Genomic DNA, 16,044 nt, shown 5'->3' with positions numbered 1-16,044 from the left:
GAAACACCTGAGGCTTGGAATGTTTGAAAAATCACTTGGCAGGACTGCCTGCAGCAGTAACCCAGTGTCAGCACCAGAAATGTGACTGTGCGGGACATTCAACCAAGGCGCCCCACATCCATCCAGGAAGCTCTCCCCAGCTAGCCCATCCTCCCCTCCCTCTCAATCCCCAAGTCTCTCCAGCTCCTGCCGTGGCGACTGGGGTGTCTGGTGCTACCTGGATCGGGGAGCAGTTGACCTGCTTGGTCTCCCACATCTGGCCCCTGCCGCCCCCCAACACACCTCAACACTCTTCCTTCTCTCACCCACCCCTCGCCAGTATCTTATGAACAAGGTTCTGCACATCCACACACACGCGCACACACGCGCACCACTCCACGTGTGAAAGGGCCCCCAGGGTCGTGCAAATGGGAGTTATAGAGTGTGCTAGGTTGGGTGGGAGGCGGCTGCGGACGCCGCTTCCGTCCGGTTCCTCCAGGGGGAAAGCCGTTTCCCCAGGCCTCCTTAGCTCTAATAATGTGAATGAACCGGGGGAGAGGCAGAGAGCGCGCGCGAGCCCGGGGAGGGAACGGCCGCGGCAGGGGAGGGGAGAGTCCAGCCCGGCTGGCTTGCGGGGAGCGGGGAGAGGAGGGGAGCGCCGAGCCGGGCGGGGGCCGCGGCGCGAGGGGCGGCGCCGAGAGGAGCGGGGCGCGGGCCCGGAGCGCGGCGGCGGCGCGGAGGGCGCGGGAGGAGGCGCGGACCGAGAGGGAGGAGTCCCCGGCCGCCGCCGCCGCCAGCCCGCCCGGCGGCCCGCACTTGCCGCGGCGCCTCGGAGTTTGAGCCCCGGAGCGCAGGCACACGCCCGGGGCGCGGGGTCGAAGCTCGCAGCGCGGCGCCGCGCCACCCCCGGCCCGGGAGCCCCCGGAGCAGCGCGCAGACCGACGAGGAGGAGGAGGAGGAGGAAAAGCAGGAGAAGGAGGAGGGCGGGCGGGCGCGGCGGGCCGGGCCGGCGGGCGGCGGACTATGAGGCGCCCACCATGGTGCGATGCGACCGCGGGCTGCAGCTGCTGCTGACCACGGCCGGAGCCTTCGCCGCCTTCTCGCTCATGGCCATCGCCATCGGGACCGACTACTGGCTCTACTCCAGCGCGCACATCTGCAACGGCACCAACCTGACCATGGACGACGGGCCCCCGCCCCGCCGCGCGCGCGGCGACCTCACCCACTCGGGGCTGTGGCGGGTGTGCTGCATCGAAGGTACCGGCCCCCTCCCCCCAGCGCGCACCTCCCCCTACCCCTCGCCCCGCACACACACGAGCACACACGCGCGCGTGCACTGCCTGGGCGCGGGCCGGGGGAGGGGTGGGCGCGGCGCCGGTTCCGCACGAGACACAAAGGAATCGGGGCGGACGGGCGGGGACCCTCGCGGCCAAGCAGTGCACTAGCCTGGGTCCCCTCCTGATGGGGACCTGCCCGACACACCGATCCCGCAAACTCTCGGCTCGCACGCGCACACCCCCCTCGCGCACTGCCACAATGAAACACACGGAAAACTCGCGTGCGCCCGCATCCCGGGATCCAAGTGGTCCCCGGGGGCCGCGCCACCGCCCCCAGGGGAGGTGGAGGTTGGCGTGGAAGCGGGAGGAGGCCTGGGGGTTGGGGGGGTTGGGGAGCGGACGCGCGAGGAGGGGAAGGAGGAGGGGGAGGGGTTGCTTGGCAACCGGTGTCTGTGCGATTGCTATGGGAACTGGCTATCCTGGGGCGGGGCCGGTCGGGGGCGGGGAGCGCCGGGGCCGCAAAGCGCGCGCTCCAGGCCCGGACCAAGGGTGGGGGCGAGGGCGGGGGCGAGGAGCGGGTCTGGGGGAGCTGGGTGCCTTCTCCCCAGACCGACGCTTGCCTCCTCCCCCTCCTCCCCCCACCCCCGCGCGGTGGGAAGGTGAGGGGAGCCACACCGAATCTTGCCCTAAGTGGAGGCAGCGAGCTGTCAGTCGCGGCTTGGGGTCAGGGAGCCTGGGGTGCTTGGCAACAGTCGGCACGTTGGGAGGGGCGTGGTCGCCCGGACCTTGGGCGGCGACACCCAGAGGAGGTCGCCTAGTGGGTGTGCTAAGATTGGAAGGTATCGCGGTGGGGGCCGTCCAAGGTCTCCCCCAGATGCTGCAAACCTCTCTCCGTGGTGTGAGGGGCCCCCATGCCCTGCTGCAGAAGTTGTGCTAACAGGTGGCTGGGGAGTGGCCGTGTAGTCCAGGTCAGATAGGGCCTGCTAGCCTTGGGCGCGGCGTGGGGAGCTAAGGGAGCATTCCTTGCTTGTCCCAGCTGGACTTGCCCATGCTTTGCTGTGTCCTGTCCTGTGTGTGAACTCAGCTCTGGGCTGGGCCGGGTCCCCAGTCCACTGTGCCCTCACTGCAGCTCCAAGCCCTGCAATTGCTTCTGAGCCAGTGCCTTTGGAGGCCTCTGAAGGGACACTTTATGAGTCTGGGGCTGCAGAATGATGGGGGACTTGTCCCTTACCCCCTTCCTGCCCCCCCACCTCCCTGCTCCAGACCATGGCTACGCTCCCGGGGAATCCTGCCCACCTCTAACCTTGTGCCCCAACCCAAAGCATGCTACCATGCCCTTTGTGGGCATGAAGCTTAATGCCAGGGCCAAACAGGCCTCAGGTAACAAAATCATGCAGTCAGCTCTTCAGGAAGACAGCCACACAAAGGGAGCTGGTGGGCCCACGTCACCCCCTCCTCTTGGCTTTTAAGAAACATCATTTGGGGCATGCGCTTGCTCAGATCACAGACACCCACTCCTCTCCCCTGGAGAAGGCACCCACAGTGCCACCTGCCAGATCACCTGAGCTAGGTGCCAACCTAGCTGCCATGCCTTGTCCTGTGTCACAGGCTCCTCCAGGTCCTGTGTGCGTGGCACAGTGAGTGAGACATGCCACGGGTGCCCCCCACCCCACCCCCAAGGCTCACGTGAGGCTCCCCCATCTCCTTCTAGTTTCCCAGCGGAAATTGGAATGAACTTCACGCTGGCAAGGCTGGCTTTCACGGAGTGACTCGAATGCCTCCTTTATTAATTCCTCATCCTAATTAGGATTGATGCTGCACTTAGCATCTTGCCAGCCGCCTCGAGCCATTTGCACTTGCCGTTCGTCAAGTGAGCCCCAAGCCGATGTGGGCAGCTGGCTCATGGAGCTAGCTATGGGACCTCCCTGAAAGAATGAGAGCCTGCCTCTGACCCGAAACCGAGGGGTTCTCAGAGCCAGCCAGACCCCAGCCAAAAGACCAGGACTTCTGCTGGCTCCCAGGGCTGGAAGAACCGCTGTGGCTAAAACACAGTCCCTCACGCTAGACAGAAGCTCTGGGAAGGGCCAGTCCATCTTAGGGCAGATGCAACATCATGAAGGCTGACAGCCCATGGCTGGGTGATGCTTGTACCTGCCAGCTAGTGGTCAGGCCTGAAACCCAGATGGCACAGGAACCCCAAGCTGCTCCCTGGGAGCCCTGAGGAATGGGATTACCTCCGTGTTGGCTTTTGGGTATAAAACACGTTATTTATACCTGTTCTATAGTAAAGTATTGTATCCAAACTGAAATGCCAAAAAGTAGGAGGGCAAGCTCAAATCTCAGAGGCAAAACAGAATCAGTACAGCAGGCAGCTGAAAGAGTTCTGGGTGGAGGTGTGGAACTGTGAGGACTTACGGCAACTGGCAAACAGCTGAATCTCTCTCCTGGTTATTTCCCGTCAATGAGGCAGCTGGGCTGCTAGAGCACAACCTGCTCTGTGTACTTAAGGTGTCTGAGCAGTATAGCAGGCTGCATGCAGAATGTGGCTGCTCCCCGATTCACCAGGGCCACCTCACACCCGCCTGGTCCACCCCCATGTCCCAAAGCAGAGTCTCCACAGGCTGTGAGCTTTGCACTTTGTGCACACGGCCCCGTGGCAGGCTCGCGACCACCACGCGAGGGTGCTGTCTTCACCCTGATCTGCACTTGAGGGAACAAAGCTCAGAGATTTGAGGCTTGCCCAGAAGCATGCAAGGCAGGGAGCAGCCCAACCCGATTTGAGACTTTGTCTCATCACACAGCTCGTCCCACTGTCATCCTTTCCTTTTAGAAATGGCTCCTGGGTTGCCATTAAAAATAGAAGCGGGTCCTTGGCTATCCCAGACTGACATATGAACTGCACACCCCACTCTTCTTGTTTCTGTTCTGTCCGTGTGTGTGTGTGTGTGTGTGTGTGTGTGTGTGTGTGTGTTTGAAAGGAAAAGGGGTAGAAGGATCAAGAGAGCTCCTCTATGCACTGGCTGACTCGTCTAACACCTGCAACAGCTGGGAACCAGGCGCTCCATCCGGGACTCCCATGCGGCAGGCAGGAACCCAGTGGTTTGAGTCTTCACTGCCACCTTCCAGGAGGCGCAGTAGTGGGAAGCCAGAATCGGAAGTGGAGACTGGCGTGGCTCGTGGGAGTACCACGTGGTGTCTTCACTGCAGTGCCAGACGCCCACCTTCTCTGATTCTGTCTTGAGTCTCTCTCCATTGCTGTCTCTCAGCCTTGTGTCTCTGCCTTGTCTCCATCTTCTTGCAAGTGCTGGGCTAGCTTGTCCCCACTGCTGTCAGGTGCTAGGGACCGAGAGAGGGAATAAATCTTTTATGACCAAAGGGATTAGCACATCAACCTCTATCCCTCTCCAATCAATGTGTTTGGAAATCAGGCCCATGGAGGACCTATACATCTCAGAGCTTGTGCTTCTGGCCAGGGCAGAAGATCCTGTGGCCACGTGGAGGGGAGAAGAGACTGTGAATGCAAGGGCCACGGCTAGCGGCCACACCCACAGGCTCTCCCTGCACTGCCCATCAAGGCAGCCCTGGACCCAGAACGCATGGTCTCAGTGAAGTCCAGCGAGTTTTTGGTCACAGGCCTCTGCTCCCTTGTCCCCTGCACACCCACAGTGCTGTCTGCCTGCTTGGTGTTGGCTCTGTGCTGGGCACTAATGAGGGAAGGTACACAGAAGCTTCTAGAACCTTAGCTCAATGAATGTTCACCTTCCCATGAGTGTACCCAACCTTTACTCACACGGTGGCACCAAGGAGAGCTTGGGCCAGCCCTGGATGGCACTCTGAGGAGCTGGCCCTTCAACCATGCTCCAGACATGGCACTGTTATGAGAGGCTTGTTGCAAATCACAGCGTTCATGCACCACCCTGGGCCAGGCTCAAGGCTGGGGACTTTTCCTAGGTCTGTCTGGCTTTCCTCTTGCAATAAGGACATGCAGCCTTCCAGTGGGGCATAGGTGGGTGACCACGGACGAAGGGGCATACTCACTCCCACTGTGCCAAATGCCACCAGCAACTTCCCACCACCACACAGCCCTTCTGATGTCCCACAGCCGGCACCTGGGCAAGGCCTTCCTGAAGGACTCTCAAGAGGACGAGCATCTGCCCACGGTGGGAGTTGGTCATCTGTACAGTGAATGGAGCTGAGCTCCTAAGTGATGGGGCAGGGGGGTAGGAAGGAGGTGTGCCTGCTACCACCCAGCTGTGATGGAGAATCGGCTTGGTTTTTCATGCAGATTTGGAAGGGGCAGATGGGTTCTAGAGCTGTGTGACACAACAAGTAGGACAAAACGATGGCTTAAACAACACAGTTCTGGGGGAGGCCCACTTAGGTCTTGGTGAGGCCTTCCCCGTGGCCTGTGAACGGCCCCCTTTCTTGCTATGTACTCACAACAGAGAGAGAGAGAGAGAGATAAATAGCTGCATTGCCTCCTTTTAGGAGAATGTCACCCCCATCTTCGGGGCCCTGCTGCCCATCCAGCTTCATCTCCACCAAGGAGTCTCCAAATGCCACAGTTGACATGGAGGGCTCCATGTATGAACAGGGGGGCAGGGCATGGGAATGGGAGGAAATCAGCAGGGCTTTAGGTAAACCCACAGTGCCAGGCTCCTTGGACAGCCCAGAGTCAGGGTGCACAGAGCAGACTGGGGTCTCGGGCCATTGGCTCCAGGGCCTCAGGGACAACAAGGCGCAGCAGTGTGCTGAGACGAGGATCCAAGGGGCCTCTGACCACTCACCCAACCTAGAGCATTCCCACACCTGTGACTTGCAACCGGAAGTGCCTCTAGAGAGCCCTGGCTCTGAGCTTCCCTGGGTGAACTGCTGTGGCCCCAGAGGAAGGGTTTTCCAGAGGCTGCAAGGGCCTTGGGGTCGCTGAGTGGGACATTTCTCTCCCCTTCCCCTGACGCACATGAACACAGAATGCGAGTCAGTTACCTGCACTCACTTCCTGTGCACCTGTCAGTGTCAGACTTGCAAAGCTACAGGCTCAGCTGTGGACAGGACGGATGGAGGGGGTACTGCACTCCCAGGACAGGGTCCATAAAGGCTTTGGAACCACCCAGAAGAACAGAGGGCTGCCATCAGGAGAGCTCACAAGGAAGCTGACCCACAAAAGGTTCCTGGGGAAAAAGAGGCCTTCCAGGAGGGACAGAGGGCACAGCGATCCTCGGTGAGGGTGGAGGTGGCCAGGGGTGCCGCTGGCTCAGCCCGACCTTCGAGACTGCAGTCAGGAACCTGCTGGATTTTCAGTGGGATCGCGGCCCTGACTCACTATTTCCTCGTGTGCTCATTTCTTCCCAGGAAAATCTTTTCAAAGCTGGGGGGGGGGCGGAAATCATCATATCACATGCTATTACTCTGTTTTGGCCGTTCTTTTCCAATCAAGACAGAAAGGAAGGGAGGGAGAGGAGGAGCTGTGAAAGCAGTGAGAGATTGGGAGGGAAACAGGACTCTGCTGGCAGAGTCCTATTTGGCATATGATGCTGCTGCTGGGTGCCTGGGTGGCTGCTGGAGACAGGGCCACAGGCTTGTCCCTGAGCTCCCTGGGGGCTGGAACAGACAGAGCTCTGAACTTGACTGAGAGCAGTGTCACAGTCTGCATAACCACAGGAGGAAGCCCAACTCCCCCTGATAGAGAGTTCCAGAGCAGCCTCTGCTGAAAAGATAGCAGGAGCGGGCTGGGTTAGAGGAAAGGGGCCACATTGATCTTACATTCAAATCCCAGTCTTGTCAGGCAGCTGTGCAGCTCTGGACAGTGAGTTAACCCCTCTGCGGACAGGTCTCCACATCTGGAAAATGGGACCACGAGGCAGCGAATGGGCCAGGACTCAGCACAGACCTGCAGGGCAGGTACTCCCCAGGCAAAGAGCTTGTCAGGATAGGGCCGGGCTGGCTCTGGATGCCACCACAGGTGTGCAGTGAGGTGGGCCGGATGGGGGACTTGGCTGCTATCCCATGACACGCACGAGGTGCAGGGTCCCTCCTGGTGCAGCTCACAGGCCTTGCAAAGCTCACAGCCCTGCCTGCCCCTCACCATCCCTGACCTCTGCTGGCTGCGCACAGCAAAGTGCCCTCTGTGTCGCCCTGTCTGCTGTAGCCCCTAGGTCTCCTGCTCTGCCCACTTCCTCAGCTTGCAGCTGAGGGGAGGAGAGCTACCAGGAGACAAAGCTGGATGTGCTTGCATCAGAAGGGTTGTCTGATGGTTTTTGCTGCCCTAAATGGGCAGGACTACTCAGGTCCCATCTCCAACTCCTGCTCAAGTTTCTCTCTGTCTTTTGAGCCAGCCCAGATCCTCCTGTGGACTTTCCAAACGTTTATACCCACAGCATGATAATATCCTCTATAGGGATTTTGGGGTTCTTGGCGGGAGCTGCTGCCCCCTGTCCCACCCATCTGTCTCTCTAACTCTCTCTCTCCCTCTCTCTCTCTCTCTCTCTCTCTCACACACACACACACACACTCCTCCCAGGCTCGCAGACCTAAAGCAAGCTCTCTGTTGGCCCCACATGCAGCCTTTCCTGCCCACAGTGCTGTTTGGTGGTCCCTCCACTCCAAGAATGTGGACAGGCCCGGGAGAGTTTCTCGACTTGAACACAGCTCCAGACAGACTCTTACAGAAAACCCAAAGACTGCAACTGCCCATCTCTCTGGCTTACCTGCCCTGACCCTCAGCCCCCCAGGGACAAAGGCAAAGGGCTCTCCCCTCCACTAGCTAGCCCCTGTGGAAGCCGCAGCATCAGCCAACCAGCCACCACATCACTGGGGCTTGGGTTTGTACGCAGTCTGGCCGGCTGTGTGTTCCCTGACAAATGACCTAACCTCTCTCTACTCGTGTTCCTCTTCTGTGAAATCGGGGTCTCCCAACTATCAGTCCCTGGGTGGGGGTTGTAAAAGAAGCATTTGCGAAATGCACTCTTCTCTTTGTGCCTGGCCCCTCTACACGTGCCAAAGCTAGCACTGTTTTTGCCAGTGCCCAAGTTGTCTGAACCTTGGCAGTCTTCCTGGAAGAAGTCCTTCAGAGTGGGCAGGCAAGCTGAGCCAGGTCCCCAGGGGTCTTCCTGGCTCCAGGCTTGCACCCCTCCCCCGTGGAGCCCACAGTGCTGCTTCCTCACCAGGCAAGAGGCAGCACACTCTGCAGTATGCTCACCTTGTACTTGCAGCCCAGGTCCCCCCGCCAACACCATCACCAACATACACCGATTAGGGCTTGAAAGAGGTCCTGGTGCCAAGCAGTGCCCAAGGGAGTGGCATTTGCACCTTCCCTGACCCATGCCTGGCCCCTGGGAAGCCAAGAGAAGCTGAAACCCTTGCAGTAACCTAACCGGTCCCCGGTAACTGGAAGCACCCTCCATGTGGCAACCCATCAGAGCATCTGCCCATCAGAGCATCTGCCCACACAGGGCCTGCTGCAGGGCAGGACTGTGAGCTCCCTGGGCCGAGACCTGGGATGGTGGTGGGGAGAGTGGGGCAGGGAGTTGAGGCTAGAGGGGGCAGATTTTGTGGCTGACCCTGGTTCTGCAACTCACCTGAACAATCCACTTTGTCCCTCCCACTCCTAAAGCCTGAGTCGGCTCGTGGCTGTCTGTCAGATGCCCTCCAGCCCTGGCTGCCTCCTCCCTCTTTGCCTGCATGTTCCCCTCCTCTGACTCTTCTTGGATGCTGAGGGTATAGAATGCCAGGGTGCTTGGGCAAAGGCCTGGGAGAAGCACTGGGACCTCCCCACTGAGGGACAGGGACTTCAGACTCATAACCCTACAAGCGTGGTTGACTGTGGCCTCTTTCCCCTCTAACCCTTCAGCAGAGGCTGGCTGTGGGTAGGAACCTGGCAGGTGGGATGTGGGGTGTAGTTATGTGTGATTTCATCTCCCATCTGAGAGCAGCGTCCATTCAGCCAGGCAGCAAAGGCCAACACTCCACCACAAGACCAAAGCTCTTCTCTGTGGCAGCACGGGGGGCTCCCTTGCACTCTCCCCAGCCCAGTTGGCTGCACCTGCGCAGCCGAGCCCAGCCCAGCCTAGCCTTCCCAGGGCCTCTCTCGTCTCTGCCACCCCAAGCTCACTTCCGGCCAGGTCTACCTGTCCTCTCTCCACACGCAGCCAGAGAGACTGTAGGCTGCACCGGGGTCAGGCATCGGCGCTGTGACGCACATACCCACATTCCACCTTGGAGTGCCCGGGTTCAGGTCCTGTCTCTGCTTGCCATTCTTCTAGCTGCCCAAGAGTGCACAGCCTGCAAGGCAGCGGGTGATGGCTCAAAATTTAGGTTCCTGTCATTCATGCAGGAGACCCAGATGAGGTTCTGGAATCCTGGTTTCAGCCTGGCCCGGTCCTGGCCATCATGAGCATTTGAAGAATTATAGCAGGTGGAAGAGCTCTGTCTACCTTTCAAATAAATGTATAAAACTTTTAAAATATATATCCGTCAGACCCCCATCATTCCTCTAGGTCAGGGCTCGTTAAGGAGATCACATCTCAGACTGGCTCCCCGATCAAGCTCAGAGACACCTCCCAGCCGGTGGTGACATCTGAGCCAAGTGTGTGTGGTAGCCCAATAGGTTAGGGGGAATCATACACTGCATTTGAGTGCTGCTCCTCTCTGTGCTCATCTGAGACATTGGGCACATCCCACAGCTTCTGTAAGCCTCCATTTTCCCATCTGTAAAATGGAGACATAATACCCACCGCCCTGCACACGCATACCTCGGGCATTTGTCTGTCACGAAGCCTGTGTCCAACTGTGCCCAAGAAGCCCCGAGGACAGCGCCTGGCATGAGTTGTCACTATGATGAAGACAGCCCACCATGCTGAAGGGGCAGGGAAGGCCAGGGTGCCCGATGGGAGCCGAGCCAGTCCCAGAGGACCTGTGCTGCCCAGCTGGAGTGATAACTTGATCCTAACCACAGCAGGCAGCCACCGGGGCCTCCTCTGCTGGGAGTCCTCCCTCAGGGCCACAGCCAGGGCCAGGAGCTGGAAATCCTCTGGAGGCGGTCATCCCGGGGGGGACACGAGGGGCTGAGCTGAGGCGGGGAGCCTGGAGCTGTTGACTGTCCAGGAGTAGCAGAAGGAGGCCCAGCGGATCAGCTGGATGCAGGGGCCAGGGTGGGACACGTGAAGGCCAGGAGGATGCCCAGAGCTCAGCCTGGGAAAAACTGGGTCGCACACCCATTTCCCAAGACAGAACCAAGGAGTGGTGCCCTGGCAGTAGGGGCCTCGGGTGGATGCTGCTGAGGAATGGAGACACCCCTGCCCAGTGAACAGATGCCAGGCCATGGATGTGGCCTCTGATGCTTTGAGTCCCACCTCTCCACTCCCCACCCCCCCGACACACACACCCTGGGGACAGCTTTGCCAACTGTGCCAGAAAGGCAGCACCACCAACTTTTTATTGCTTGAGGTTCCCGTGGCCGATTTGGAAATGTCTCCTCTGTGGTTCTTAGGGGAGAAGTGAAAATTTACAGTCAGCCCTGATCTAGAAAAACCCAGACCCCAGCCGTAAGTCGCATGCGGAGGCTGCTGGGTGACCGTGTTCACTGACGGACGTGTGCTGGTGAGGAAAAACCCCTTGCTCCTCCTTCTTACACTGCTGTCACCTCCTGGAAGCCCTCCATCACTGCTGAACTCAAGGCCTCATTTTGTGCCTGGCCTTGTAATTTGTACCTGATCTTGAGGTCAAAAGGGAGGGTGGGATGGGGCAGAGGTGGGCAGAACCACCAGGTGCCGCTTGTCCAGGAGTCACTACCTGTGCACACCTGCAGGGCTGTTGTGGACAGCAGTTTTCGGCAAGCTGTAACCATTCAGCATGTAGGTGGCACCTGCTGAGTGCGAGTGGCCAAGCCCTGCTGGGATGCTCCCTTCTGGTCTGCAAATGCCAGGGCGCTGGCACACAGCAGCATTGGGTATGGCTGGAGCCCCCTGACTTGAGGGCAGGGGCGTGCCCTATAGAGATGCATCCCATATAGTTGTCACGCGGGGTCCGTGGGAAGCATCCACGGGGCCCTGCGTGCATCTGTCTCACAATGAAACTCAAGCTGCAATTCTTGTGATTGGCTTCTGGGCTAGGGGACAGAGAGCAGCGGTGCAGGGTTCGGCTTCTGGACAGAATCAAGGTTCAAGTCCAGGCCCCCTGCCTCCCACTGGCTGTAGGGCTTCCGTTGGTGGTTGCTGGTCCTTCAGGCCTTGCTTGATTTCTCCGTGAAATGGGGTCGTCAGCTGTCAGGAGTGAACTGAGATGAGCAAGTGTTGGGCTTGCAATTGGATAGAAAGGGTCTAAAGCTTGATCCTTATTCTTATCTGCTAATGCAAAGAGCGTGTGGCGTGCCAGGCCAGGCCAGGGGACCCCGGACCAGGCTGGGACTCAGAGGAAAGCAGCACCTGACACTCACTTCTCGGGGCAAGAATACCCCTCGTCCATGTACCTGACTGTGTGCAAGGATTCCCAGCAACCCCCGCCCCCGCCACCCCTGCCCCAAGACTCCCTGAGGACATCTCAGGACACCCAGGCTCCCTGCCAGAGGCCGAGCGTGTGGCCAAGGCCATATCACCAGCTCGTCGTTTATGTGCCGTGCAGGGGGGAGGCCTCCCCTCATGTGTGCTTCCGGCCCACGCTCTGAAAAGCCCCGATAACAAGTGCACATTGACTGCCGGGCTCCCCTGGGCGAGCTTGCTGTCCCCAGCTCGCATCGCAGTCCTGGCCTGAGACGTTTTCTCGCTTCAGCAGTTTGGCATGTCATACAAAGGGGCTCTGATTTCTCCTGATGTCCGACTCCTCTTGCATGAAAAATGGCTTTCGTTGTCTCTCTGTTCACGATTCCCAAGTATGAGTCAAGGCTAGATGCCCGGTGGGCACACAGTTCTCGTGTACAGGGGCTCCCGGCTTCTACCTGGGCAGTCACTCGGCACCCAGGAGTCAGGGCTTCAGACTTGGGCAGCTGCCCCTCCTCCTCGCATCACTCAGCTGCTTGTCTTAGGTAGTGACGGTGTTTGCCAGGGGTCTCTCTCTGGGCTCCTGTCAGGTCTGCTGTCACTGTTACGTACCTGCGTGGCCAACCTGCCCATCACCCCACAGGACTGTCCCCCAAGATCCAAACCCACCCGGTCCTTCCCTTCTCTTCCCTTTCTCACCTCCTTCCTGCCTTGCGTCTGTGATAATGTCTCCCCATGTGTCTAGTTCAGGCCATCCCATTGAAAGCACACAAGCCAGCCCTGCTTTCCACTAGGCGCCATCTTTGGAAAGTTCTTGAAGTATTCCCTAGATGAAAAGGTATTATTAGGGGACGATGACACATGGGCAGAATTTTGTTAAATTGCACATTGACTCAAAACACCCACAGATGTGGGACCTTGAATAATCACGTCATAGGAAATAGACATGACTTCTTTTTTTTTTTTTAATTTATTTTTATTATTTTTTCATTGGAAAGGCAGATATACAGAGAGGAGAGACAGAGAGGAAGATCTTCCATCCGATGTTTCACTCCCCAAGTGAGCGCAACGGTCGATGCTATGCTGATCCGAAGCCAGGAGCCTCTTCCGGGTCTCCCACGCGGGTGCAGGGTCCCAAAGCTTTGGGCCGTCCTCGACTGCTTTCCCAGGCCACAAGCAGGGAGCTGGAAGGGAAGCGGGGCTGCTGGGATTAGAACCGGCGCCCATATGGGATCCCGGGCATGCCAGGTGAGGACCTTAACCACTTGCGCCACCACGCCGGGCCCTAGACATGACTTCTGTGACCACTTCTGTCTTGTGCCAGGGTTGGGGCAGGGGGCAGGTTGAGGGGGGACAGAGCAGAAAGAAAGCCACAAAATGTTAGCAATCATGGCTGTGGGACCTAGGAGTGATTTATTGTGACTTATTCTTTTTTTTTTATTGGAAAGTCAGATTTACAGAGAAAGATCTTCCATCTGCTAGTTCAGTCCCCACGTAGCCACAACATTGGAGCTGAGCCAATCCAAAGCCAGGAGCCAGGAGCTTCCTCCGAGTCTCCCATGCAGTTGCAGGGGCCCATATAGGGGATCATGGGGCCTGGTCTCCAGACAGTTGAATGGTTGTGCATGTTCATTCCTTGCAGTGTGTGTTTCTTTTATTCTTACACACAATCAGGCACCATGCCCAAGGCTCCTTGCCCGCATTTGTCGCAGGTTGCCCTGACTTAGAATCAAATTGATTCCTGAAGGAAGACCTTCGAGAGCCAGCCGGTGTAGAATCTCCTCTAAGTGCAATTTAGATGTTGCACTTCTGTGTCTAGAAATCCACCTCCTACAATAAAAAATGCCAAAACTGACCACAGAAGGGGAAAAGCACATAGGCCCCCGGCAGAACGCATTACTGCATCACTCGGGTGGAGTGAAGAATTCGGCAGAAAACCTGTGTTGCAGGATGGTCCTGGGGGACGTGTCCTCTGCCTGCAGCACACTGGCCAGGGTCTCCTAAAACATGAACCCAGTGGAGTTTAAAGAGAAAGCTGCTGGCCTTTTAAAAAAAAAAAAAATTTTTCCTCCTAAGAAATCTCCCTGTGGCTAATTTAGCCATGCTTCATTGCACCAAAATTCTCAAACTCTTTCAAATAAAAGGGTTTAACAAAAAGGTCTCTGAAATTTTCCATTGCCAATGCCATTTGTGTAAATTCTCTAGAAAAATGTATGTGAGGTGCCCAGTGTTGTGGCCATGTGGGTTAAGCCCCTGCTGGGGGATACTAGCATTCCATTTCAGAGTGCTGCTTTGAGCTCTAGCTGCCGCACTTCCAAGCTAGCTCCTGGGAGAGCCGTGGAGGATGGCCAAGTGCTTGGGTCCCTGCACCCACATGGGAGAGCTGGATGAAGTTCCTGACTGCTGCCATTGGCCTAGCCCAGCGCCAGCTGTTGTTGAAGGCAAAGGCTGCCTCTGTCATCTTTCTGGGAAGTATGGTGATGTCCCGTCTCTGGAGAAGAGGAAAGGAAATACACTTGGATCTTTGGGAGCTTTTCAAATGATTACTATCGTTATTATTATTAACCCAGTTGCTTTCTGCAGACGAGCTCCAGCTTGAAATGAGCAAGCCTCAGTGAGCACCAGCCTGGGCAAATCTGGCATCCAGTCGCTGCACTCATCAGCAGGGTACTGAGAAGCCCCGCCAAAGCGGGAAGGTGTCAGGCCATCATGGCACCCATGCTCCCTGCCACCCTGGGCTGCAGGTGCACCCAGCGCTTCTCATTGCGGGGTCTGACAGCTAAGAGTGGGGACCCAGCCCCAAGCTGTTCATATGCAGCTCCTCCTGTACCATTACTCGTGTGATCCTCACCAGGAGAGAAAGATCTTCCATCCTCTGGTTCACTCCCCAAATGGCCACAACAGTCAGGGCTGCACCAGGCTGAAGTCGGGGGTCTGGAGCTTCATCCAGGTCTCCGACATGAGCGGCAGGGGTCCAGACACTTGGCCGGTCATCACCTACTGCCTTCCAGGCACATTAACAGGGGGCTGGGTGGGAGCAGAGCAGCCAGGACTCGAACAAGTGCTCTGATGGGGGTGGTCTGCATGGCAGATAGTGGCTTAACCTGTTGCACAGCAACGCCAGTCCAGAAAGCCAGCTGTCTGCCCCCAGGCTGTCGCTGCAGATAGCGTTCTGTGCATTTGACCATGTGGCCCTACAGTGGATAACAGCCATAGCAGGGACTCGCTGGCCATCTCTGCTGGGCGCTCTCCACAGCAAGCTTTGTCCTCTCAGTGCAGCACGGGTAACACCTCCCCATGAGAGACAACCCACCCTGTGAAGCCAGTCTGTGTCTGCACCCTGACCTGAGACGCCAAAGCCCATCCCCAGCTCCTTCTCCAGCTCCGTGCTAACGGCTGTCATCTTGCCACCCCATGTTGGGGTAGAGGGGCAGGCAATGGCAGGTGGCTCTCTCCTGTGAATACCCTAGACAACCACAGCAACCCTGGGGACCCAGGGGCTGCCATGCATTGGAGAGGAGACCACACCAGTGGGGTGTCCCAATGGCTGCCAGATGCTGGCTGTGGGCCAGGCTGGCACAGCAGGCTGTTCAGAGGAGGCAGGCAAAGCGTCGTGACCAAGACAGAGCAGGATGCTGGGGCCCGGCTGTGACTCAACTCACAGCCTGGAGAGGCAGCCTCTGCCGTCAGACCAAGGGTGGCGCTTCAGAGGGGGCGTTCTCAGCAAGGAGCGTGAAGCCACGCTGCTCCATGCAACGCTTTGCCCAAGTCATGACCATGAACTTGAGACCCATGATGCCCGCACTTGCAGGGAAAGGATCCAGCTGCCTATTCTCACTGCCAGGTCCTGGAGGTCAGGGGTCACAGGGTAACTCCAACTCGCAGAGAAGCAGCCTGACCACCCGTGTGCTTCCATGCATGCCAAGTTCAAATACAGGCCAGACTCATCTGGGCCAATACAAGTTACAATGCAGTTCTGTGGGGGTATTGACAGGGTCTGGGTGTGTGAGCCTGTTCTGTATCCTATCCGGGCGATAGTTTCGTGGATGTGGATGTGTGCTCTCTGTAGATGACCCCCAAGAAAAGTGAAAAAGAAAACAAGTACAGATCTGATCTGAACCGCCAGGTAGCTGAGCACCAGCCCTCCCTGCCCAGGCCTGTCTCCTAGGGCTGGCCTGTGTGCACCTCGGGCCAAGCAGATTCCCCCTTGGATGGTACACCTCAGGGCCTATGCTGAATTCTGGGGCCTGGAGAACTCGCTCATTCCTGGAGCCCTTCAGTGGTGGGTTTGGTGCCCAGTCTCTCAGAGGGGACCC

General features: G+C 58.0%; 1 protein-coding gene across 1 annotated transcript in view; it reads left to right on the top strand.

Annotated features, from left to right (window-relative positions):
- Window positions 1-1,003: 1,003 nt before the first annotated feature.
- Window positions 1,004-16,044, top strand: part of CACNG4 (calcium voltage-gated channel auxiliary subunit gamma 4) — a 35,962-nt gene continuing 20,921 nt past the window's right edge. Inside the window, exon 1 of the mRNA XM_040989395.1 lies at window positions 1,004-1,236. Coding sequence (XP_040845329.1) covers window positions 1,017-1,236 — 220 coding nt within the window. The 5' untranslated portion in view covers window positions 1,004-1,016. The remainder of the gene's footprint in view (window positions 1,237-16,044) is intronic.

Source organism: Ochotona curzoniae, unplaced genomic scaffold, assembly GCF_017591425.1.
Source record: "Ochotona curzoniae isolate NIBS_2020 unplaced genomic scaffold, NIBS_Ocur_1.0 contig_523, whole genome shotgun sequence".
In the NCBI taxonomy this organism is placed as follows: Eukaryota; Metazoa; Chordata; class Mammalia; order Lagomorpha; family Ochotonidae; genus Ochotona; species Ochotona curzoniae.
This window is presented reverse-complemented; position numbering and strand designations above follow the sequence as displayed.